We start from the raw sequence: 26432 nt of genomic DNA on the forward strand, positions 1-26432 counted from the left end.
GGACCCCAGGTTTGGAACCCTGAAGTAGGTAGTCCAAAGAAATGATGAGGTTTTTTTAAAATTAAATTTAAATTATGGGTGGTGAACAAGTCCATTATTTAACACCCATTGATAAACCCTCTCAAAGTGATGGTGAGGTTCCTTAATCAACCAACCCAATGTATAAACATCCAAGCCATTCAATCATCGGATGTCTATCTCGAGGTAAAATATGCAGGGAACTCAAAATAAAAAAATAATATTTCAGACTGACTGTAACATTGAAATTGCTACTGTCGTCTCCCCTGGAAGAAGCGATATCTGTCTCTCCCTTGTTAGTGAGAGAGCAAGTCTGTGAGATGCCGAAATTTTGGAACAGTTAGTTTTTGATGGACTTTAGATCATGGTCTCTCTTCTTTGCTTTTGCTTACATGGTGGGTGGTGGGAATGCTGATGCTTTTTGCTAGATTAATTTGTGGGGGGGAGGAGAGGGAGGATTGATGCTGCTTGCTACTGCTTGTGTGTGGGGGGGCAGGGGTCTTCAGGGTTCTTACGTTTTTTCTCATTCATTTTTTCGGTGTTTTTCTTCTGTTTCGAGGATGTTTGTGGAGAGTAAGACTTTCAGGTTGTATATTCTACACATTCTCTGATATTAAATGGAACTACTGAACTATTGAATATTTATTACTAGCAATGACAAAATAATGTCATTTTACTTTAGAATGAGTGTCATGGTGTCCTTCCTGTCTTTTCCTTGGAATGGCAGAGAACCAGTAAGCATTTCAAACTGTTAAAATAATTGAGAAACATAATTAGTACATGTAGATTAGAATTCAAAATAAAACTTCAGCAAAGCTGCTCAAACAAATACAAAGTGCTGGCAGCCTTAAGACTTCTCGAAAACAAACTACGACGTTTAGTAGCTCTAAACACCAGGAGGACTCAAGTGACGGAATTAGAGCCACCACTCCTGCGTTCCCACTCCCACTTCCATTATGACTCTTCTGGTTGTATGAAAACAAGAACATAGTAAGGCAGAAGAGCAGCAGCCAGCTACAAGGCCTTCTTAAACCTGTTCTACCATTCAGAAAGATCATGACTACCCCGACCTTGGAGTCAACTCCAATCTTCTGCTATGTTTCCTTAAGCCATAGTCCAACGATCTGTTTATTCCAGCCACAAATTATGAAGTAATTAAATTCTAGCGACCCTTGATCCCTTGACAGAACAACTACCTCCTCACATCAGCAACTGCACTGGCAACACTTTATTCTGAGTTCCAGCTTTTGCTCATCTCAGTCTAAGAATGCATGTCATCGGGGTCCAGAAAACCCCCCATGGCATGAATTTTCCATATGCTTTTCCCCGAGTGATAAGGAATCTTTTTCCCTCCTGTTCACTCTATGATTGGTATTCCTAATGCATCTGACTTTTTAAAAAAACAGAAGACATTTGTTTAAAATCTGTACTACTTCCATATTTCCTATGATTAATTTCCCAGTAACATGGTCCAAGACAAATACTGACTCTTCTCCTTGACAGTTTATGCTCATAATATATTTCTCCCACTTAAAACCTCCACTGCAGCATTCCCATCTCTGTCAACACAACTTGAAATAAAAGAACCTTCTCACTGTCACATGCAATACCTCATCCAAGGCTTCTCGCATTAGTGGAGAAGTGCTTAGAAAGAAATGGAACACTTTGAATATTTCAACTGGGTAAACACTGATACCAAACACCATAGGAAGAGTATACAACAATTCAAGCAACCCAACCACCCTTCACATCACCCCCACCCCAAGCTATCAGCTCCTCCTGTGGCAGAGTCTGTAAATACTTCAATCACTTCAGATCCAACAGTAGTATGCATCCAGTGGGGTTACCCAAAGAAATACTGATGATTTAACAGATTTCTGGTAATAACAGCAACTGCTGTAGACATTGCCAAACCCGCTGTTTAGCTGGAACATGCTTCTGGGTTGGAGAAAACAGGTAAAATAATATTTTTTTTAAATAAAAAAGAATGTCTGAGAGTAAAATTCCAGAAGAGTAATGATAAAGTACCATTAAAACACCATAGGACCACCAGTCAGCACTGTGTGTATGGCCTCGCCGATTAACCACCTCTGGAGCCATGTATTCAACAGTTCCACAAAACGAATACGCCTTCTTCTCATGATCAACAGCTTCCTTACTCAGGCCAAAGTCTTAAAAAAAGATGAACACAAAGCTTCATCAGACTTGTAACAGCCAAACAGTTCAGTCACCAGCTTGATTCAGTTGCTCTGCTTCAACAATAAGTTTACACAACGGCCGTTGCCATCGCCACCAGGAAGCAATTGCTACATTTACCTTATCTAAACATTCTCAGAGAACCATTCCCAAACAATGGTGACAAAAATTAAGGAGAAAAATACCTTCTTTAAAATGTCGAGGTGTGTTAATTTTATAGTTACTTTGAAGAGAGCTATGGAGCAAGAGCAAGGAGGGACTAAATGAACGGAGATAGCAGGCACATGTACGCGTGTGAGAAGTGGCTGCTTAAAATGTACGACTGTAGGGAATTTTAAAATGTGACAGAAATGTAATATACTGAAAAGCACCAGAAATAACTGGCATTCTTACAATCCTAGAAGTAGTCAAACCTTCCAGTGTGTTCTACAGATGTAATATTAAGCAGATTTAACACCAGCTCATTAAGGATTACGTTAAAGCAGATAAACAAAAGCTTAACCAAAGAGATCAGATCAAATGAACCTTTTAACATAGTAAAGAGAGAGAGAGAGGTGGGTACATTCAGGTGGGGGGGGGGGGGTCCCAGAAACTGGGGCTTTGGTTTTTAAAGATACAACTGCCATGAGCAGTTGTACCCGAACAGACTCTGAACAGGGACTGCACTACATGGCCAACAAAAGACAGGCACTGATGTCATAGATGGATAGATGGAAGATGAGGTGTCACTCCCACACTTGCACTGAGCCTCACTGGTACAGGGGGCCACTGACAGAAAGGTCAGAATGGGAGTGGGATGGAGAAGCAAAGTAACAGATGCCGGGGCCCCTGCAGTTCTCCGCAAAGCCACCAAATCTACATTTGCTTTCTCTGTCATAGAGAAGACCCCATCGTGAACACCAAATGCAGCACACTAGACTGGAAGAACCGAAAGTGAAGCTCTGCTTCACTTGGAAGATTGCCTGGATCCCAAGATGAGGAGAGGTGAAGTAAAAGAACCCTCTCACATCTACTGTGCTTGCTTGGGAAAGTGCTTAGAGGATGGGAATGACTGGTGGAATAGGAAAAATGAACCAGAATGCTGAAAGTGGACAGGACAAGAAAAGATGCACTGTTAGTGGAACCTCATTGAACTGTTTAAGATGGCGCTGGTGAGCTTCAGCAACTTCTGGCTGGTAGCTAACGAAACAAGGAAAACAACTAGGTACGTTGCCAGCCACACTTTTTCTGGCAAACGCTCATCACAAGTAATAGTCTGCAACTTTGCTTTGGACTTGGAGGCAATTTGATGTGGCAGAACAGGTACAAGGTGAGGCAAGAGTGTGGACGAGTGCGAAAGGTCGGGCACAGGCTGAATTGAAGCCGCAGGTTCCAGGCCTGAGAGCGTGGACTGACACGATGCTCGAACGGAGAGTTAAGTTCCAGGCCAGATCAAAAAGGTCAGAGTGTAGGGGCCTGAAGTGAGGTAGGAGCTGGTTCAGATCCCTGCTTCATGCCATTTACTTGGTTCTGCGCTGACCTATGGGACTTTCTTGCAGACTTCAATTCAGAAACGCTATTTGCTTGCAGTTAGTTTGTATGTTCATCTTTTTTCATTGCACATTGAGTGTTCAGTTTTCTTTTTTATGGGTTATTTTATTATTTTTATGGGTTCTTTTTTATGGGCATGATGTGTTTTTTTACTCTTTGCACTTTGAGTGTCAGACAATCTGTTTTAAAAATCTATATATATGGGTTCTTTTTTTGGGGGTCTGTTTTGTGGCTGTCTGTTAGAAGACAAATCTCAAGGGCGTATAATGTACGCATACTTTGATAATGAATGTACTTTGAACTTTGAAGGTTGTGGAAATTCTGATGGACAACCTGTTAAATGTGGAGGCTGGGGGTGTGGGAAGCAATGATCTGGGAAACTCTGTCCTGCTCTGCCTAGAAAGAGAAGGGGTGAAGGTAGAGGTCCAGGAAATAAGACATGCAGTCAAATGTTCGGTCATTTATGGTGGGTGGAAGCAATGGTCAAGAGAAAAATACACTTCAAAGATATCCATGTGGAAATGTCAACAAAGCAGATACAACAGGAGAAGCTGAGAGAAAGGAATGAAGCCTTTAGCAGGAGTTCCCAACCCAGGGGCCACTTTTATGAGGACTAGAATAGGGCTAACTATTTCTTAGACAAGTTACAGGGATTCCCAACCTTTTTTTATGCCATGGACCAATACCGTTAGGCTAAGGGGCTGTGGAACCAAGGTTGGGAACCCTTGCTTATCAAAGATGAAAAATGCATAACTAAGAACTTTAGTGGGGGTAGATATAGGTTTCCAGCTTATATTTCTATGTTCGTCAGAAAAAATGTCAATATTGGCATGGAGCTCCCCTGCCAAATAGTCATACAAGCAAGCATCGCCCGTGGAAGAGATCAATAACCAAAGTTCAGGTATTCAAACGTTAAAGGGTCCCATTCTTCCAATAATCCCACTGTCACTAGAAGCATTATGGACTCGAGATGCACTTTTGGAAAGCAACAAGTGCATTGACCTTTTTGAGGATGTGACTAAATACATTGATGAAGGTAGAGCAGCAGATGTAGTGTATATGGATTTCAGCAAGGCATTTCACAAGGTACCCCATGCAAGGCTTATTGAGAAAGTAAGGAGGCATGGGATCCAAGGGGACATTGTTTTGTGGATCCAGAACTGACTTGTACACAGAAGGAAAAAAGTGGTTGTAGACGGGTCATATTCTGCATGGAGGTCAGTGACCAGTGGTGTGCATCAGGGAGCTGTTCTCGGACCCCTTCTCTTCATGATTTTTATAAATGACCTGGATGAGGAAGTGGAGGGATGGGTTAGTAAATCTGCTGATGACACAAAGGTTGGGGGTGTTGTGGATAGTGTGGAGGGCTCTCAGAGGTTACAGCTGGATATCGATAGGATGCAAAACTGGGCTGAGAATTGGCAGATGGAGTTCAACCCAGATAAGTGTGAGGTGGTTCATTTTGGTAGATCAAATATGTTGGCAGAATATACTATTAATGGTAAGGCTCTTGGCAGTGTGGAGAATCAGAGGGATCTTGGGGTCTGAGTCCATAGGACACTCAAAGCTGCTGCACAGGTTGACTCTGTGGTTAAGAAGGCATACGGTGTATTGGCCTTCATCAACCATGGGATTGTGTTCGAGAGCCGAGAGGTAATGTTACAACTATATAGGACCCTGGTCAGACCCCAATTGGAGTACTGTACTCAGTTCTGGTCACCTCACTACAGGAAGGATGTGGAAACTATAGGAAGGGTTCAGAGGAGATTTACAAGGATGTGGCCTAGATTGGTGAGCATACCTTACGAGAATAGGTTGAGTGAACTTGGCCTTTTCTCCTTGGAGTGATGGAGGATGAGAGGTGACCTGATAGAGGTGTATAAGATGATGAGAGGCATTGATCATGTGGATAGTCAGAGGCTTTTTCCCAGGGCTGAAATGATTTACAGATGCTTAGAAATAGGTGCAGAGGAGATGCCAGGGGCAAGTTATTTTTATGCAGTGGGTGGAGAGGGCATGGAATGGGCTGTTGGCGACGGTGGTGGAGGCAGACATGAGAGGGTCTTTTAAGAGACTCCTGGATAAGTACATGGAGCTTAGAAAAATAGAGGGCTATGGGTAACCCAAGGTAATTTCTAAAGTAAGTACATGTTCAGCACAGCATTGTGGGCTGGAAGGCCTGTATTGTGTTGTAGGTTTTTCTATGTTTCTATGAGATGGCGACATCCATGGAACATACTCCTGCAGAACAAATCTCTTCACAATCTAACCAAACAGATAGCAAGATCCCTTATCTGATCACAGCAAAATGGGCAGGCATGGCCAACCAGCACCAGAGAGGTAACCCTGCAGGGAAACTTAAGAGGACTACACACAAGCTTTCAATATCATATGGTCCAGCTGACAGGGAACTTACCGAAAAAATGGCCCAGAGTTAGAAATGGGGGATTAGGATCTGCCTCTCAGGCAGTTGTGGGGCTTGGATGGAGAACTGAGAGATAACAGAAATGGGCTAGAGGGAGAGGCATCAAAGGAAGATGAGGAAAGGGGGAACAGTGAGGAGAGATTGATGAGTGCATGCTCAGGTCTACTCAGGTACAAGTTTGTGCCTCAGAGTCTACGCAAAGACACAGGCTCCGGGAATGCAACTACTGGGTCCACATGGGGGACAATCAGTTGTCAGAATCCAGCCCTTAACTTTCTTACTGCCTGTTACGCCGCTGGTGTTTAGGGCAGCAATGAAGGTCCTCCATCCGTCTGCCCTTGGCCATTCATATATAGAAGGATTCATCATTGCTGTTTCAGTAACTATTTTGTTTTACTGGTCAAGGTTGTTAACCCCGAGGTGAACCCCTAGACCTGAAGGACTGATGGACAGTCCTTAGTCTGACCACTACCCTTTGACCTGTTTGGCATGGGTGACCCTACCAAAAGCCAAGGCATAAACCCTGACTTCAGCCAACATAGGCCTCTGGATCATGGAGGCACGCAAGCCTCCAAACCACAGCAAAATTGTGGTCCTCTTGCCTCTTAAGTTTGGGTACAATTTGGACAGAAATATGTTACAAGCAAATACAAAAATGAATTGAGGTTTGAGCACTTGATCGACAAAAAGTTGAGTGAAGGTATTAAAAGTGATTATGAGAATGCAAGTAGAGAAGTAAACATCAAATTAATAGCTAGTGACATCTATTAAACAATTAGCCATCTGTTACTTACAGTCAGAGAGATGTGTCAATATCACATGTCCCTTTCCTTTAAAACTCACCTGTTAGTTTGATGTGACCTTCTTCATCCAATAGAATACTGTGAGAAGGAGAGAAACATACATGTTCAAAGTCAAAATGATTGCACACCAGTTGTTTGAGAGATACAAAGGTGTGAGTTTTAACTTCTATGGTGCAAGGGATCTTATCAGCAAATTTTCATCTCCACACTGCAGATAGGCAGAGCCTTACTTTAAATGCACAAGTTGCAAACTCATCACATCACTGAAGATAAAGCAGCATTTCAATGCTATGTCAGGAAGTTGAACACTGCATACAGTCCTCCAAACATGACCAGAGTTGTGGAAAGTTCCACGTCCTCTGTTGTATCCAGCCATTCCATTTTATAATCAACTCCTTTATTTTCCAGGATATCTAAATGCACCTGACACTTCCATGCCTGCCTGTAGCATATGTAACTGATTGACCCACAATGAGTTTTTGGATTTTACTGAAGCCCCAGAATGGGTTTCTGGGTAGCCTCTAACCTGGTGGCATGAACATCAATTTCTCTAACTTCCAGTAATTTCTCCCTTTCCTCCCTCTTACTTTTTCCATTCCCCATTCTGGTTCCCTTCTTACTCTAAAGAAGAGAAAATCTGCTGATGCTGTTAATTCGAGCAACACACACAAAACGCTGAACTCAGCAGGCCAGGCAGCAGCTATGGGAAGGGAGTACAGTCAACGTTTCCGGCCGAGACCCATCATCAAGGCTCTTACCCGTTCTCTTCTCCACACCTGTCCATTACCTCCCTCTGGTGCCCCTCCTCATTCCCTTTCTACCATGTTCCATTGTCCTCTCCTTTCAGATTCCTCCTCATTTAACCCTTTATCTGCTTCAACTATCATCTCCTAGCTTCTCGCTTCATTCCTCCTCCCCTTGGTTTCACCTATCGCCTGCTAATTGTTCTCCTTCCTGTCCCCTATTCTTCCCCTTGCTTTCCAGTCCCGATGAAGGGCCTTGGCCCAGAACATAGACTGTTTCTTCCTTTCCATACATGGTGCCTAAACTGTTGAGTTCCTCCAGCATTCTGTATTGTTCTGGATTCTTCTACAAGTAAGCCATGGTACACCTTGCATATCCCAGGGATTGTTGTGATTTGTTTTTTTAATGATATTTTTGTATTTTATGTATACTTTTTATATATTCTATTGCTAATTTGTGAGACTTTGGCAGGTTTACTAACGATGTGCTACTTGACTGTATACTTTTATAACATAATTATTATTATTACAATCCCAATTGCTCTGTACTTATTTTTTTGTAATGTGTACGATATAGAAACTAATAAAAAGACTGAAAAAAGAAGAAAAATTTGTTCAGCATTTAAATTTGAATCTTATGCATTCAAACTAGATTTATTATTATAAAGAATATATTCTTCTCATTCAATTTTTATCATTAGACTACTGACTCGTGGTTAGAACAGGGCTGTGTCCAGAAAAAACAGGCAACTTTCTGAAGTGGAACCCAACAAAAATAAAATACCATAAAATAACCTGGAAGCTTGCTACCTTAATAAAGAAACTTATAATTTAACTAAATGTTATAGTTTGCCTTCTCTTACCAAAGAATAAATCTTTCTCTAGGTTCAAGACTGAGTTGTTAATCTGAGCCTAATGTTTACACATCAGAATTTACAAGGCAGGACGATAGGCATTGATGATAAATTTTTATTCTTTTACAGTAAATTGACAGAAAGTGATCCAATAGCAATAAAGATAATCATTCCTTAATCTGGTTACACAGTTTTCAATTATGGATGGGTTCATTTTGCCTTTGTACTACCTTGCCCAAATTTAATCTGCACCTCCTCAACTTTACATACGGAACTAGTACAATTAGTGCCTCATTTACCACTCAAGATATATTCCCAGTGCTAAAAGGGATTAGAACAGGGACTTTTAACCTGGGGTCCGTGGACTCCTTGGTTTATGGTAGAAGTCTACGACAGAAAAAAAGGTTGGGAACCCCTGGGTTAGAATATAGAGAACATGACAGCACAGTAGCAGACCCCTTCTACTCCAAAATCATTCTAGCCCTTCGCTCCCAGGTAGCCACCCATTTATCTTTCATCCATGTGCCTTTCAAAGTGTCTTAAATGTCCCTAATGTACCTGCCTCTATCATTACCCCTGGGAGTGTGTTCCACACAGCCACAACCCTGTGCAAAAAAAACCCCACAAAATCTGCAGATGCTGGGTATCCAAAGCAACACATGCAGAATGCTGGAGGAACTCAACAGGCCAGGCAGCAAGGCCCATAATGTCAACTATTTATCTTTTCAATAGATGCTGCCAGGCCTGCTGAGTTTCTCCAGTATTTTGTGCTTGTGCAAAGAAAAAAAAACTGTCCCTGACATCCTCTTTAATCACCTTAAAATACACCCTCTCAAGATACATTTCATATCTTGGGTTGTTTTATCTTCTGACATATACTTTGAAAGAAATACGCAGTGCTCGGCATCAGGCATGAACCCAAAAATAACTGTCCCACAGGAGACATAAGAGACTGCAGATGCTGGAATCTGGAGCAACAATCTGCCGGCGGAACTCAGAGGTCCAGTAGCATTTGTGAGGAGGAAGGAATCGCTGTCATTTCGTTTGAATTCAAAGACCAAAATCAGGACATGAATTGTTCACAGCTTGGTGTGGGAAGGCTGTTTATGTTGGGCAGGGAGGATTGAGAGATGTAACTGCGCCACGCTGAGCTGCAGGCTATCCACATCCCCACACCATGGCTACTTTTACCACTGCTATCCAGCCACTCTCCTCTAAATACTTCTCTTTGGTAACAAGCACAGACAGCAGTGTTTACTGGTCCTTCAACTGAGATGAAAATGAAGATTTATTTATTCTCTATATTTATTTAAGGTTTTGTTTGTTTACTTATTGAGATACAGCACAGAATAGGCCTTTCCGGCACTTGGAGCTACGCCACCCAGCAATTCCCGATCGTCGTCGTTCCTTGAGGCGCATCAGACTTCAGCACTTGTGCTTTTTTTTAAACAAGGCCGAGTTCCTAGCTCGACCCTCAACCCAATATGGATGAGAAGCATGCAATGTACAAACTCCTTACAGACAGCGGCAGGAATTGAACCCCAATCGCTGGTACTGTACGGCGTTGTGCTAACCACCACACTACCGTGCCGTCCCCATCATGCTTTGGGTAAGATGACCACCACAGAAGACAAATCATACATTTTAGTTAAGTTGCAAGTGTTTTGTTTTAAAGCCACCAAGCTTTCAAATTATTCTATACCAGAGTAAGTTGACATTTTTTGCTCCACTTCGACAAGATGTATATTCTGTGATCACAACCTTACTCTGCCCCACCATTCTACACTCTAATAATTAAAACTGAACGAAGCAGAGGGGCAATCTGACAATATGCGGGGCAGATACTGCTGGTCCCCAGTGCTGGCTCACATTCACCGTGCGGTACAGCTGTACCCTTGACCCTACAAACGTACCAATAAGCAGAAGAAATGTTCACAGAGCAACCAAACAAACTGCTGGAGGAAGGAACGGGCAGCAATGTGTGACAATAGACAATAGGTGCAAGAGTAGGCCATTCAGCCCTTTGAGCCAGCACCGCCATTCACTGTGATCATGGCTGATCATCCACAATCAGTACCCTGTTCCTGCCTTCTCCCCATATCCCTTCACCCCGCTATCTTTAAGAGCTCTATCTAACTCTTTCTTGAAAGAATCCAGAGAATTGGCCTCCACTGCCTTCTGAGGCAGAGCATTCCACAGAACCACAACCCTCTGTGTGAAAAAGTTTTTCCTCAACTCCATTCTAAATGGTCTACCCCTTATTCTTAAACTGTGACCTCTGGTTCTGGACTCCCCCAAAATCGGGAACGTTTCCTGCCTCTAGCGTGTCCAATCTCTTAATAATCTTATATGTTTCAATCAGATCCCCTCTCATCCTTCTAAATTCCAGTGTATACAAGCCCAGTCGCTCCAATCTTTCAACATATGACAGTCCCGCCATCCCGGGAATTAACCTTGTGAACCTACGCTGCACTCCCTCAATAGCTAGAATGTCCTTCCTCAAATTCGGAGACCAAAACTGTACACAATATTCCAGGTGTGGTCTCACCAGGGCCCTGTACAACTGCAGAAGGACCTCTTTGCTCCTATAGGGAAATGTGGAGGGAAATGGACAGCTGGCAGTTCAAGTCCAGACCCTTCATCTGGATTGTTCATCCTGGCCCACTCTACACAGGCCCTGACAAGCAGCCTCTCCACAGTTTCTCAACTCAGCAGCATGTCATCTGAGAATTCTCTGCCATTTCCTTAAAGAAACAAGGAAGGTAACCAGGGAGATTACCTATGAATGCTCAGAATGGAGAACTAAACCCACTATCAGCGCTGTATGAGACAAATGCAAACAGGACACGTGTGTACAACCAGTCTAAACACTTTACACTTACTTTTCTGGCTTCAGGTCACGGTAGATAATTCCAAGACTGTGAAGATGATCCAAGGCTAAAGCCAACTCTGCCAGATATATCTTAACATCTTCTTCTGTGAACATCACCTAACAGAGCAATAAACACAGACTTATGAAACAGGTTGGCCAATCAGCTCCTCAAGCCTGCTCTACCATTCACAAGGATCCCAACCCCAATACCATTTTAATTCTATTTATTCATTGAAATACAATGCAGAACAGGTCCATCCGGCCCTTTGCGCCACGCCCCCCCGCCCCACTAAATCTTAGCCTTATCATGAGGCAATTTACAATGACCATTTAACCTACCATCTGGTACGTCTTTGGACTGTGGGGGGAAACCGGAGCACCACACAGTCACGGGGAGAACGTACAAACTCTTACAGGCAGTGGCAGGAATGGAACCTGGGTCACCGGTGCTCTAAAACATTGTGCTAACCACTATGCTGCCATGCTGCCCCCAGCTCACTCTCCATATTCCATCACTGCCTTGTCATTCAAATATCTCAGCCTGAAAACCTCTGAATCAAGAGATCAGAAGTGGAAAGGTTGAGCAGGTTCAAGCTCCAGGGTGTCAACATCTCTGAGGATCTATCCTGGGCCCAGCACATTGATGCAATACAAAGAGGGCACGACAGCGGCTATATTTCACTAGGAGATAGAGGACAATTGGTATGTCACCAAAGACACTCGCAAATATCTGCAGATGTACTATAGAGAGCATTCTAATTGGTCGCATCAAGTTTGCTATCGAGGGGCCACTGCACAGGATCAGAACAAGCCGCGGAAAGTTGTAAACACAGCCAGCTCAGTCAAGGGCACTGGATTCCCCAGCATCCAGGACAACTTCACAAGGCAATGCCTCAAAAAGGTGACATCCGTCACCCAGGTCATGCCCTCTTCTCATTGTTACCATCAGGAAGGAGGTACACCAGCCTGATTCACGAACAACTTCTTCCTCTCTGTCATCTGATTTCTGACTAGACATTCACCCATGAACACCCTCTCTTTTTGCACTACTTAATGAATATTCTTAATATACTTTTTGTAACTTATAGTTTTTATTACTGTTTATTGTAATGCACGGCTACTACAAAACAACAGATTTCATGACATATGCCAGTGATATTAAATCTGATTCATCTCCACCATAAGAATATTCAATGGCTCAGTTCTTTACGGAAGATTCCAAGAATCATGTCCTTCAAAGAGGAACAAAGAACTTCCTCACACCTGTGTCTTAAATGGTCAAGCCTTTATATAAAGATTAATGCCCTATAGTTCTAAATAATTCCTACAGAGAAAGCATCCTACACCATCTATGTTAGCAAATGCCCTCAGAATCATATCTTTTCTCCCCAAAATAATATTCCTTCAATCTTCTAAACACAAATGAGTAGAGTTGACTTGCTCAGTATCTCTTTACACACCAATTATTTTATTTCAGGGACCAACCCATTGGATCTTCTACACCATCTCCAACATATCAATTCATAAATGAGGAGACCAGAACTCCAGACATGACCTAAGACATCCTCAAGCTTCCTCTTATTTAAAAATAAAACAACACCCATCACGCCTTAAATCCTGCCCTTCTTTCAACCACACCTCATTGATTGCAACAGTATCCCAATGCCGTGTGCAGATCAACTCTCAAAATGTATCTGGCTTTCCAGTCAGGTTCCTTGCATTAAAATAGATGCATTTTTCCTTCCAAAACTTCCATATATCTTATCACGTCATGCCTGCACTGCCTTCTGGACTGATCTAATCTTTCTTCTAAATTTGGCTGAGCCTTGCCCCCATTTACTGTGTACCATCCCCCTGCCACACCAGTTTACAACTTCCAACCAGCATAAGCAAACCTCCCTAGGATCTGGAACCCATTCAGGTTCAGGTCCCATCCTTCCTGCTTATACAGTTCCCAGCTACCCTGGAAAAGCTCAGAGGGATTTCTCCCTCTTAAATCAACTCTTTAGCCATGGATTCATCTGATCCATCTTTTTAATCTCACCCTGAGGAGACAAGCAAGTGAGGGGGAAGAGGCAAGGAAGGTAGGGAGGGTGTGACAGACAGGGAGAAAACAAAACTAAAATGTACCTCTTTAGAAAGCCGGGTAAATAGATCACCTCCTCTGAGGAAGTCCAAGATGAGATAAAGCTTGCCTTCTGTTTGAAAAGCTGGCAAATAAAAACAGCTATTTTTATTTTATTTATTTTTTAAAAATTTTATTAAGATACAGCGCGGACAGACCATTCTAGACTTTCGAGCTGCAACCCCAGTGACCTCCCTCCACCCCACGATTTAACCCTAGTCTATCACAGGACAAGTTATAAGGACTAATTAACCTACCAGCCGCTACATTGTTAGACTATGGTAGAAAACCCATCACCGTCCTGGGGAGAACATACAAACTCTTTACAGGCAGTGGCAAGAATTGAACCCAGGTCGCTCGCACTGTAAAGCGTTGTGGTAACTACTGGGCTACCACGTACAACAGCGGTCCCCAACTACCGGGCCGCGGACCTGTACCAGGCCACAAAGCATGAGCTACCGGGCCACGAGGAAACGATACGAGTCAGCTGCACCTTTCCTCATTCCCTGTCACGCACTGTTGAACTTGAACATAGGATTGCCAACTGTCCCGTATTAGCCGGGACATCCCGTATATTGGGCTAAATTGGTTTGTCCCATACGGCAGCAGTCTCCAACCACCGGGCTGCAAGGCATGCGCTACCGGGCCGTGAGAAAACGATATGATTTGGCGATAGGAGTCAGCTGCACCCTTCCTCATTCCCTGTCACGCCCACTGTTGAGATTGAACTCACGCGAGGTCATTACCCGCGCGTCATCCATGTCAGCGCGGGAAGGAGATCAACTCCTCGAGCTTGCGAATGATGGCAGGCTGAAAAGTATGTTTGACATAACATCTCTGCCGGCATTCCAGATCAAAGTCAAGGCTAAATATCCTGAGATGGTCAGGAAAGCACCGAAAATGTTGCTTCCTTTTCCAACATATCTCTGCAATGAATGCAACAAAAACTAAATTGTGGAATAGACTGGACATAAGGAACCCCCTTCGAGTATCGCTGTCTCCCATCACCCCTCGATGGGACCGTCTTGTTGCAGGAAAACAAGCCCAGGGCTCCCACTGATTCAGCGATATTGGTGCGTTGCAATGATTTTATATTTTCACACGAGGAAAATATGCGCTGTGTGTTTGATATCCAAATGTTACTTAAAATGTTATGATGCTATTATACGTGACTTATATAACCATGTAACAATTACAGCATGGAAACAGGCCATCTCGGCCCTTCTAGTCCGTGCCGAATGCTACTCTCACCTAGTCCCACCGACCTGCACTCAGCCCATAACCATCCATTCCTTTCCTGTCCATATGCCCATCCAATTTTTCTTTAAATGATAATATCGAACTTGCCTCTACCACTTCTACTGGAAGTTCGTTCAACACTTCAAGCTCCCCTGACCTCCCCCGATATTTGTCTTATCGCTATATTCATGCGAGGAAAATATGCGCTGTGTGTTTAATATTAAATTCGTTAGATAAACCCTTTTAGAAACGAAATTGAGTGTATTAGCCACTTATCACCTACATTCCGGTCGTGATTAACACACCCCGCCGCCGCCAACAGAATCGGCAAAAGCAATTTTTAAGAAATCGGCACGTAAACGCATGCGCAAGTTACGCATGCGCACTGGTGCCTGCGCAAGGCTTCATGGTCATTGTAGTCTTTCTCGGGGTAAACCCAACGTATTTGACTGCTACTCTGGTACGTTGGCAACCCTCCCGCCCCCCCCCGGTTGGCCGGTCCGCAAGAATATTGTCAATATGAAACCGGTCCGCAGTACCAGAAAGGTTAGGGACCCCTGCCATACGGGACCGCCCTTGTCCTGTATTTCCCCCACTAAAGTAGAGCGTTCCTATGAAACATTTCGTAAGCCGAAATGGCGAAAAGTGAAGAAGCAATTACCATTAATTTATATGGGAAAAATTTTTGAGCGTTCCCAGACCCAAAAAATAACCTAACAAATCATACCAAATAACACATAAAACCGAAAATAAATAACACTAACATATAGTAAAAGCAGGAATGATATGATAAATACACAGCCTATAAAAGTAGAAATAATGTATATACAGTGCAGTCCGGAAGATGAAGGCAAAACCGATTTGTGGGGAGAAAAAAAAAACGGCACGTACATGCATACGCACACAGGTGCCCGCGCAAGGTTTCATGGTCATGGTAGTCTTTCCTGGGGTAAAGTGTCCCGGGATTTGACTGCTACTTTTGTCCCTTATTTGGGAGTGAGAAAGTTGGCAACCCTAACTGTAAAAGACATGTTGAGGTGAGTCTAACCCTACTTGAACACCCCCCACCCCCCCACCCCCCCACCGGGGTCGGCCGGTCCGCGGTGCAAAAAAGGTTGGGGACCCCAACATACAATATCTGCTGAAATCAACACACAGAACACAGAATCGCCCCCTGCACTGGAATCTTTCCTGTGAACTACTTTTGACAATTCTTTCAATAATTTTTCTTCTGGTCTAAACCATATGAGTGTTTCAGGCTTTTCTCCCGTCCTAGCAATGAAGTAAAACAAATTTCTCACCATAATGCAGCTTCACAATGAACGGATGATTTACATCCACCAAGATATCTCGCTCCAATTTAGTACGTACACGATCTCGTACTGAAAGAAGGTAAAATTATTGTTGGTACAAGGCTTCCAACAGTCTATGTGTCATACATTATCCAGTAATTTATTTTTCCCTGTGATAACCCCACGCCCTATTGTCATATGAATGAGTAATGATTTCACACCCTGCTTTCACAGGAATCTACCTTTTAGTGTTGCTTTCTTTAATACCTTCATGGCATAGAGTTGACCCGCATCTGGCATCTTGATCTTTCTCACAAGAAACACCTGCAAAGACAAACTTTAAAACTTGAGTCACAGATCTTTGTCAACCTGCAGATGCAAACTTTGAACTCGAACCACAGATGTCAATCTACTTCTTCCCCGAAGATTTCACCTTGTAATGATTTGCAGAGCTCAGAACTGGCAAACAATGAGCTTCTAATGAAGCTACACACAATGGGTTGGTCAAAAAGGTAGAACAAACAGACTGAAGGCTACCTAGTAGGATATCATGAATAATAGCCAATAGGCTGGTCCTGGACTTATTTCCTGGCATAATTTACATATTTTTTTTATGGTTTTATATTGCTATATTTATACTCTATTCTTGGTTGGTGCAACTGTAACGAAACCCAGTTTCCTTCGGGATCAATAAAGTATGACTATGACTATAATCATCCATACAAAAACAATCTAGGGAGAGGACTAACCTCTTAAAGGCATGCAAACATTAACCTTAATGGCTTGCAACAAGTAGACCTAAATGATACACTAGAAAAGTTAAATACTTTTAGGAAGGTGCAGATGAAACATTCCCCTCTGTGGAGCTCTTCCGTAGAGAGAGTTAAGTGCATTAAGTTCCAGGGTGTTCATATCATGGACAACCGCACCTGGTCCCTCAATATCACCTCCCTGAATACGAAGGCACAGCAGTACCTCCACTTCCTGAGGAGATTGAGGTAAGCGAGGTTCCCCATGCCTCCTATCCCACCACCTCAACTGCACTTTACAGGAGCACCATTGAGAGCATCCTGACAAGCTGCGTCTCCATCTGGTATGGGAGCAGCCGAACATCGGACCGGAAATCCCGACAGTGAACCGTGAGAATGGCCCAGAGGATCACAGGGGTCTCCCTACCATCCACTGGGACATTTATCAAGAGCGCTGCTTACACAGGGCCTTTAGCAATTATCAAGGATCCCATCCATTCATCCAGCATCCTCTTTGACTTTCTACCAACAGGCAGGAGACTTCAAAGTATAAAGACAAGAATAGTCAGGATGGGAAATAGTGGCTTCCCTCAAGCCATTTGGCTTATGAACTCCCTGCTCATCGCATTCGAAGTGCCACTTGATAATTTGTACTGTACCCTTCGATATTTAATTTATGCACTTTACTTTGTTTTCCTGTATAATTCATTTGTAGGTTTAATTCTTACTTAAGTTATTGTGTGCTATATGCTACTATGCTTTACACTGGTCTAGAGAAATGTTGTCTCATTTGCATGTATTTATTAAATTATTTATTTATTAAATGACAATAAACTTGACTTGACATGATATACAGTCTATGTAGACTCAAAATTCCCTTCTGAGCACTCAATCGATGGAACAGGACAGTGCAGGAACAACCCCTTCAGTCTATGATGCCTCGGCTGACTATGATGGCAATTTAAATTAATCCCCTCTGCTTACAGTTGCTCCCATCCCTCTAGCCGCCAGCTGCTCAAGCACTTATCCAAATGCCTCCTAATGATGGAAATTTTTTTAAAAATCAGTCCATGTTTTGGGCTGAGAACCTTCTTCAGGACTGGAAAGGAAGGGTGAAAAACATCAGAATAAAAAGGTGAGGAGGAGGGGAAGAAGGGTAGCCAGAAAGTGATAGGTGAAGCCAGGTGGGTTGGAAAGATAAAGGGCTGGAGAAGAAGGAATCTGATAGGAGAGGTGAGTGGACCATACGAGAAAGGGGAGGGGGAGAGGACCCAGAGAGAGGTGACAGGCAGGTGAGAAGAGGTAAGAGGCTAGAGTGGGGAACAGAAGAGGGGGGTGGGGGAAGTCACGACGTTATTCCAAAGAGAAACAAGGAAGACAACTATCATATCCTAGAGAATCTTTGGCCTAGAAACATTACTGAAAAAATAAGTATGCTTGAGGGATTTTTTTTTGTGTGCAAACTTGCAGTCACAATTCCATCATTACTGAAGTACCTTATTAACTGTGAAGTGCTTTGGGGATGTCTTGAGGGTACACTAGGTACATAAATACAGTCGCTTCACCTTATATCACATCATCATGTTTCTCTTGGATCTTTGCCAGATTAAATTGTGGTTCATTAATCCCTAACATCTCATTGAATATCTAGAGGGTTCTGAAAGCCAATTTTCTTGACACCAAGTAGACACGGCAATTTTGTTTAAAATGAAGCACTGTTTTTAATCTGTTCAATTGTAGAAAGTCACTTTGAAGATGGAAATAAACACTTGCATTTAGGTTTGGCTACTACCAAAGATGTGAACTAATACAGACATTAGACTGGTTTATACAAACTGAAATCTACTGAATTTTAAATAACACATACAAAAGTTGGGGGAACTCAGCAGGTCCGGGAGCATTCAAGGAAAAGAGTAAACAGGTCTGGAGAAGGGTCTCAGTCTGAAACATCGAGTGTTTACTCTTTTCCATAGATGCTGCCTGACCTACTGAGCTCCTCCAGCATTTTGTATTTTGATGCTTGAAATTCCAGCATCTGCAGATTTCCTCGTGTTTGCGTTTTGTATTTTTGTATGTGTTGCTTTGGATTTCCAGCCTCGGCAGACTTGCTCATGTTTGAATTTTTAGTAGTTCCCAAGCCTAGAGTACTTACTTCACTTGCATGAAAATAAAATTCAATGGTAGAAGGTAATACAATTTATTGAATCAGGTGGTGGGGTGGAGATGTGTCTCTACCAAAGGAGGTGTAAGGCGCTCCTTCCCTCCACTAGCCTGCAGGTCACCTTGGGCAAGGTGTAGCACCTGCTTTGCTCCCCGATCAGGGCCAGGTGAATCCATGGGAGAAGGTGGTGGATGATGCATAGTACAAGGTGGCCACACGGCTCAAAGGGCCAGAAGGGCCTATTCTGCACGGTATCTCAACAAACAAACACAGGTCCTGGTTCTGCGACCACTGACACCAGGCAGACAATCCAGACAGTCTCTGAAGAGTATTGATAATGGCTGGGGTCACCTGCATTTAAGACACTGCCCAAAAGAAAGCAATGGCAAACCATTTCTGCAGAAGACATTTGTCAAGAACAATCATGGTCAAAAGGCTATGATCGCCCACATCATTGAAATGCCCGATGATGATGATGATGAATTCATTGACAAGTCTCCATACCACAATAAAAATTATAACCAGTTTCAAAATAATATGGTCATAAGAAAGACTGACCTTTCCAAAGGATCCTTGGCCCAGTACCTTTAGGAGCTCAAAGTGGGAAGGATCAGCTTTCTCAGACCCTTCTTTTACATGATGTGTGATGTTGATCTCTTTCACATTCTCTTCATCCTGGAAGGATTAATTGTGTTAAGAATTACTCTCTCATTACTTTCACAACAAACCACATCTTACATGAAATAAATTTAAAACTTTCTGCAAAAATAAGAAAGTATGCCACAGAAATAAAAAAAAGTTAAATAATTTAAGGCACTAAAAAATGATATTCCTATTTGTGTCCTTACAATGTCTCCTTTCAAAGCTGCTTTCATCATCCTCTCCTCAAAAGACACAACTTTGACATTTACCTTTGCAAACTGCTATACCCTCTCCAATAATCTAAATCCCTTCTGATGCCTTATCAAAGCCTTCCCGTCCTTTCTTGAACACGGCATCCAAATTTGGACACAACGACCAATTATTAATGATTCAGCAGTACATCCTTGATCTTGTCTTCGATGCCTCTTTTCAGAAAGTTCAGGGTCCAGTGTGCTATTTTTTTTTTAAAAAAACTACTTAGTCAACCTGTGCTGCAAATCAAAACCGTCAATGCTAGAAATCTGAAGCAAAACAGATTACTAACCCGACAGATTTGTTAGTGGAATAAATGACAGATGGAATTTAATTCTGAGAAGGGCAAGTTAATTGATTTTGCCAGAAAGATTAGGAAAAGGCAACACCAAGTTACTGACACAATTCTAAAGTGTGCTCGAAAAGAGGGAACAGATGTTTCATATGCATAGATTCTTAAAAGCTGTGAGAGTAGTCTTCAAAACAAACAGGATCTCGAGCTTCACAGAGATACAGTGGATTGTAGTTAAGTGGGCCATCAGTAAATCAGGGCAGTGACTTATTTGGTACAACTCTTAAAGAACAAAAACATCAAGACAATTGCTAGGATTTCCTTCATTTATTTGGGACACTGCGCCACTTAATTGGAGTGGGGACTGTTGCCAAACAGGTTCTAACTAGCATTAGTCGCAGGCACTTGCGTAGCCATTAGATACCACACAGTGCTTAGAATGATCAGCTTTTAGATTGCGTCACTTGCGTGTGTTCATGCTCAAGAAGCAATGATTTTTGTCAATGATAGTTGGCAAGGAATAAATAAGAAAGACAGTTCAGAACTGTTTTAGAAACATAGAAAACATACAGCACAATACAGGCCCTTCGGCCCACAAAGCTGTGCCAAACAAGTCCCTACCTTAGAACTACCTAGGCTTTACCCATAGCCCTCTATTTTCCTAAGCTCCATGTAGCCATCCAGGAGTCTCTTAAAAGACCCTATCGTGGTTTTAAGTATTTTCACTGTGGTTTTAAACATTCAGTCTTGGAGATGCGAGAAACAGCCAGGAGTAAAAATGAAACAATTTCACTACCTCAACATGTTAGGAACTACAAAGAACTTGAATGTATTGACAATCATCTTGAACATCACAATGAAAATAAAGATTTAGAGAATGCAATCATCAACAGCATTGTATGAAAAGAGTCCATTATCCTCACCAGGTGTCTGCATTGATTTTGTTCATTGTGTCATAACTACTAGGAACTAATATAGTGTTATAGTGCTATTGATAGTGCTCTAATTTGCTCTGTAGTTGATTTAAATACATAATGTGTTACTTACTTTGACTTTTTATATCTTTTTAACTATTTCAATGAAACTGGATAATTGGGCCAAAATGTACTGGTCCCAATGAGTCCCAATTAACCAGAATCCATTGTATTGATATTGAGTACAAAAGCAGAAAGGTTGTACCTAACTTCAATAAACTCTTCTTGGGGCCTGACTAGACCTTCTGCATCCAGCTTTGGTCACCAAACCATGTGAAGATGCTGGAGCAGATGCTGGAAAACCAGGATTGACCAGGATGTGGGATTTTAGCTTCAAGATTAGAGAGAATAGGCTGTTCTCCTGCGAGCAAAGAGGTCTGAAGCAATTATAATAGGATTAGATAAGAAAAATCCATTCCCATAATATGATAAGGATTACAGAACAGAGATTGGAGGCTGCAGGCAAGAGCAGGGCATTGTGAAAAAGGATGTTACTTTTTAAACAGTAACTGACAATGATCAGGAACTTGCTGCCTGGGAGGGTAATGTGGAAGAGATCAATGCCTTCAAGAGGAGACTGAATAGGCACTTGAGGGAAATAAACCATAAAGCTATAGACAGAGAGCAGGGGGTTGTACCACAACAGTCTGCATAACTCATGGACTGAATTACTAGAATGATTCTATTATTCTTCTGTTTTCTTATCAATTTCTGATTATAATCTAGTGAAATGCCTTAAGATTTCTCAAACGCACTCCACTAATTGCATCTTCTGTCTAGAAGGCTTTCTGGGGAATAATGCTTGAGATGTCTTTTACCAATTGAATGCAGGTCTAGCAATTACAACTTAAAATATGAGGGGTGAGGTGATTGATAAGTTCGTGGCCTATGGTAGATGGAGTCAATTTTAGAAAACACATTTATTTTTCCTACATTTACACACTTAGTCCAGCGGTCGTGGAGCATACGGATCCCTTCTTTGTAGAAGTCGGCGTCTTGGACCCCCAGAAGTGGTCCACAGCAGGGGTGATTGATAAGTTCGTGGCCTAAGGTAGAAGGGGATGAGTTATTAACTTCAAACTTTCTGCATTATCACTCAAAGAGTTGAACTGCACGTGCGTGTAACAAGAGCTGTATAACTCATCTCCTTCTACCAAAGGCCACAAACTTATCAATCACCCCTGCTGTGGACCACCAGGAGGTCCAAGACGCTCTCGTTACATGCACGTGCAGTTCAACTCTTTGAGTGATAATGCAGAAAGTTTGAAGTTAATAACTCATCTCCTTCCACCTTAGGCTACGAACTTATCAATCACCCTTGCTGTGGACCACTTCTACAAAGAAGGGATCCGTATGCTCCACGACCACTGGACTAAGTGTGTACATGCAGGAGGGGACTATGTTGAAAAATAAATGTGCTAGCTTTTCTAAAATTGACTCCTTCTCCCTTAAGCCATGAATTTATCAATCACCCCTCATAATTATTATGATTAAGAAGCATTATTGCCATAGCCCTGTACTTTGATTTCATAATTTTCTCCAGTAATTCTTGCCCTTCGATGGATGATTTGATCTTAAGTTTGATGTTATTCCCAGATATAGTTCAGTCTCCACCAAAACTAGTTTACTACTATTAAAGATTTAAATATTTTCTTCTAATTAAGACTTTGCATCCATATTACCATTTCACATATCTCCCAAGTTCTAGTATAGCTTCTTAATTCCTTAGTCATAGTCTGCCTTCTTATGTAGTATAATCCATAACTCAAGCAATGGTTAAATAGTACAAACCACACAGGAAATTCACTGCATCACAACACAATCAACTGATGTCATAAATATTGAACTTTCTTCCCCAAGCTTCTCATATCTTCCCAAGCTTTTAACTCACATTACATAATTTATAAAATACATAAAAAGGCATCACTAGTTTAATTGTTCAGACATCAAATGAAGACATTTATAATTTAAAGCCTGCAGATGCTGAAATCTGAAATAATATTAACATTGTGTAAATGTTGTTGACAATGAAAGCTCTTCAAACCAAAATGCCAACTCCGTAACTTTACACCATAAGATATTAGAGCAGAATTAAGACGATTCAACCCATTGAATCCGCTTCGCCATTTCATCATGGCTGATCCATTTTCTCTCTCAACCACATTCTCCTGCCTTCTCCCTGTAACCCTTCACCTCTGACTTATCAAAAACCTAACAACTTCCACCTTAAGTACACCCAATACCCTGGCTTCCACAGCTGGCAGTAGTAACAAATCCCACAGGTTCACCACCCTCTGGCTAATAAAATTCCTCTTCTCCTTTCTAAATGGATACCCTCTATTCTGAGGCTGTGCCCCTGGTCCTAGACTCCCCAACTATAGGAAACACCTTCCCCACATCCACACTGTTTAGTCTTTCAACATTTGATAGGTTTCAATGAAATCCCCCCTCATTCTTGTAAATTCCAGCAAGTACAAGCCCAGAGCCAGTGAGTAGAGGCCCAGAGCTATCAAACACCCTTCATATAATATGCCTTTCAATCCCAGAATCATTTTTGTGAATCTCCTGTGAACCCTCTCCAATGACAGCACATCCTTTTCTCCCGCCCTTCTTTCTTTATTTATTGAGATACAGCATGGAATAGGCCTTTTCAGTCCTTTGAGCCACGTTGTCCAGCAATCCCCCCATTTAATCCTAATCGCAGGACAATTCACAATCACCAATAAGCCTTGAACTGCGGAAGGAAACCAGAGCACACAGAGAAAACCCAGGCAGTCACAGGGAGAATGACAGGCAGCAGCGGGAATTGAACCTAGGTCAACGACACTGTAAACCATTGTGCTAACCACTATACTACCGTGCTGCCTTAGATAAGGGGGCCAAGACCTTCATAATTTTATAATTCAGAACTTTGTTCTTTCTGTGGATGCTCCCGCACCACCCCCTGCCCTGGCACTCCTTCTCTGCTATATATATATCTATATAGATATAGATAGGTAGACAGATATAGATATATACATACACACACACACCTCCCTCTCCCTCATACTTCTACACAGTACTGTACTCCTAGCATACCAGAAGCTATGATCAGGTTTATGTTTTTCTTTCCCTCTCATGACAAAGCATGCAACCCAATGTCAAGCAATAGAAGTCTTGGCCATTAACAATCATGTGGAAAACAGACAATACTGTATGCCCTTGTGGTCACCCATCCTTGAGAAAGTAACCACAGGCAGGCAGTTTAGATCTTTGCAGAGAAAAAGCTTTTGCAAAGAATGACCATTGCACAGCCATGGAGCTGAAGACAATCAGAATCAGGTTTATTATCACTGGCACGTGACATGAAATTTGTTAACTTAGCTGCCGCAGTTCAATGCAATACATAATCTAGCAGAGAAAAGAAAATAAATAAAATTTAAAAAAAAACAAAAATCAATTACATATAGAATAGATTTAAAAATATGTAAAAATAGAAATACTGTACATTTAAAAAAGTGAGGTGGTGTCCAAAGATTCAATGTCCATTTAGGAATCGGATGGCGGAGGGGGAGAAGCTGTTCCTGAATCGCTGAGCGTGTGCCTTCAGGCTTCTGTACCTCCTACCTGATGGTAACAGTGAGAAAAGGACATGCCCTGGGTGCTGGAAGTCCTTAATAATGGACACTGCCTTTCTGAGACACTGCTCCCTGAAGATGTCCTGGGTACTTTGTAGGCTAGTACCCAAGATGGAGCTGACTAGATTTACAACCTTCTGCAGCTTCTTTCGGTCCCGTGCAGTAGCCCCTCCATACCAGACAGTGATGCAGCCTGTCAGAATGCTCTCCACGGTACATCTATAGAAGTTTTTGAGTGTATTTGTTGACATGCCAAATCTCTTCAAACTCCTAATAAAGTATAGCTGCTGTCTTGCCTTCTTTACAGCTACATCGATATGTTGGGACCAGGTTAGATCCTCAGCGATCTTGACACCCAGGAACTTGAAGCTGCTCACTCTCTCCACTTCTGATCCCTCTGTGAGGATTGGTATGTGTTTCTTCGTCTTACCCTTCCTGAAGTCTACAAACAGCTCTTTCGTCTATTGATGTTGAGTTCCAGATTCTACCAACACTATTTGTATCATCAGCAAATTTATAGATGGTATTTGAGCTATGCCTAGCCACACAGTCATGTGTTTATAGAGAGTAGAGCAGTGGGCTAAGCACACACACCTGAGGTGCACCAGTGTTGATCGTCAGCGAGGAGGGTATGTTATCACCAATTTGCACAGATTGTGGTCTTCCAGTTAGGAAGTCAAAGATCCAATTGCAGAGGGAGGTACAGAGGCCCAGATTCTGCACCTTCTCAATCAGGATTGTGGCAATGATGGTATGAAATGCTGAGCTATAGTTGATAAACAGCATCCTGATGTAGGTGTTTGTGTTGTCCAGGTGGTCTAAAGCCGTGTGGAGAGCTATTGAGATTGCGTCTGTCGTTGACCTATTGTGGCGATAGGCAGATTGCAATGGGTCCAGGTCCTTGCTGAGGCAGGAGTTCAGTCTAGTCATAACCAACTTCTCAAACCATTTCATTACTGTTGATGTGAGTGCTACTATATGACAGTCATTAAGGCAGCCCACATTATACTTCTTAGGCACTGGTATAATTGTTGCCTTTTTGAAGCAGGTGGGAACTTCGCCCATAGCAGTGAGAGGTTGAAAGTGTCCTTGAATACTCCCGCTAGTTGGTTGGCACAGGTTTTCAGGCCTTACTAGGTACTCCATTGGGAACTTTCCCCCAAAGAGAGGGTTCACTCTCTTTAAAAACAACCTAACATCAGCCTCTGTGATGGAGGTCACAGGGTCATCAGGTGCAGCAGGGATCTTCACAGCTGTAGTTGTATTCTTTCCTTCAAAGCGTGCATAGAAGGCGTTGAGTTCATCTGGTAGTGAAACATCGCTGCCATTCATGCTATTGGGTTTCGCTTTGTAGGAAGTAATGTCTTGCAGACCCTGCCAGAGTTGCCGTGCAACCGATGTTGCCTCTAACCTCATTCAAAATTGTCTCTTGATGCCACAGATCAAGCCTTCAGCAGACGACATACCTCCTGGTTCATCCATGGCTTTTGGTTTGGGAATGCACAGTAAGTCTTTGTGGGCACACACTCATCCACACAGGTTTTAATGAAGTTGGTTGATATGGAGAACTACCACTGGTTTTCAATAACATACTGAAAATAATCAACATGCACTATTGAGAAATTCACAAATCCAGGGAGATCTTTCC

At 42.4% G+C, this 26432-nt stretch overlaps 1 protein-coding gene across 4 annotated transcripts in view; it reads right to left on the reverse strand.

Annotated features, from left to right (window-relative positions):
• rps6ka1 (ribosomal protein S6 kinase a, polypeptide 1) overlaps window positions 1-26432 on the reverse strand; it is a 172947-nt gene that overhangs the window by 42385 nt on the left and 104130 nt on the right. For all 4 annotated transcript variants that reach the window (XM_072247336.1, XM_072247335.1, XM_072247338.1 and 1 more), the window contains 8 exons: window positions 19566-19682; window positions 16340-16421; window positions 16107-16187; window positions 13572-13651; window positions 11452-11558; window positions 7013-7050; window positions 2047-2189; window positions 696-766 (listed from right to left, as the gene is read on the reverse strand). In XM_072247336.1, the coding sequence (XP_072103437.1) occupies window positions 696-766; window positions 2047-2189; window positions 7013-7050; window positions 11452-11558; window positions 13572-13651; window positions 16107-16187; window positions 16340-16421; window positions 19566-19682 (719 nt within the window). The remainder of the gene's footprint in view (window positions 1-695; window positions 767-2046; window positions 2190-7012; window positions 7051-11451; window positions 11559-13571; window positions 13652-16106; window positions 16188-16339; window positions 16422-19565; window positions 19683-26432) is intronic.

Source organism: Mobula birostris, chromosome 30, assembly GCF_030028105.1.
Source record: "Mobula birostris isolate sMobBir1 chromosome 30, sMobBir1.hap1, whole genome shotgun sequence".
Lineage (NCBI taxonomy): Eukaryota > Metazoa > Chordata > Chondrichthyes > Myliobatiformes > Myliobatidae > Mobula > Mobula birostris.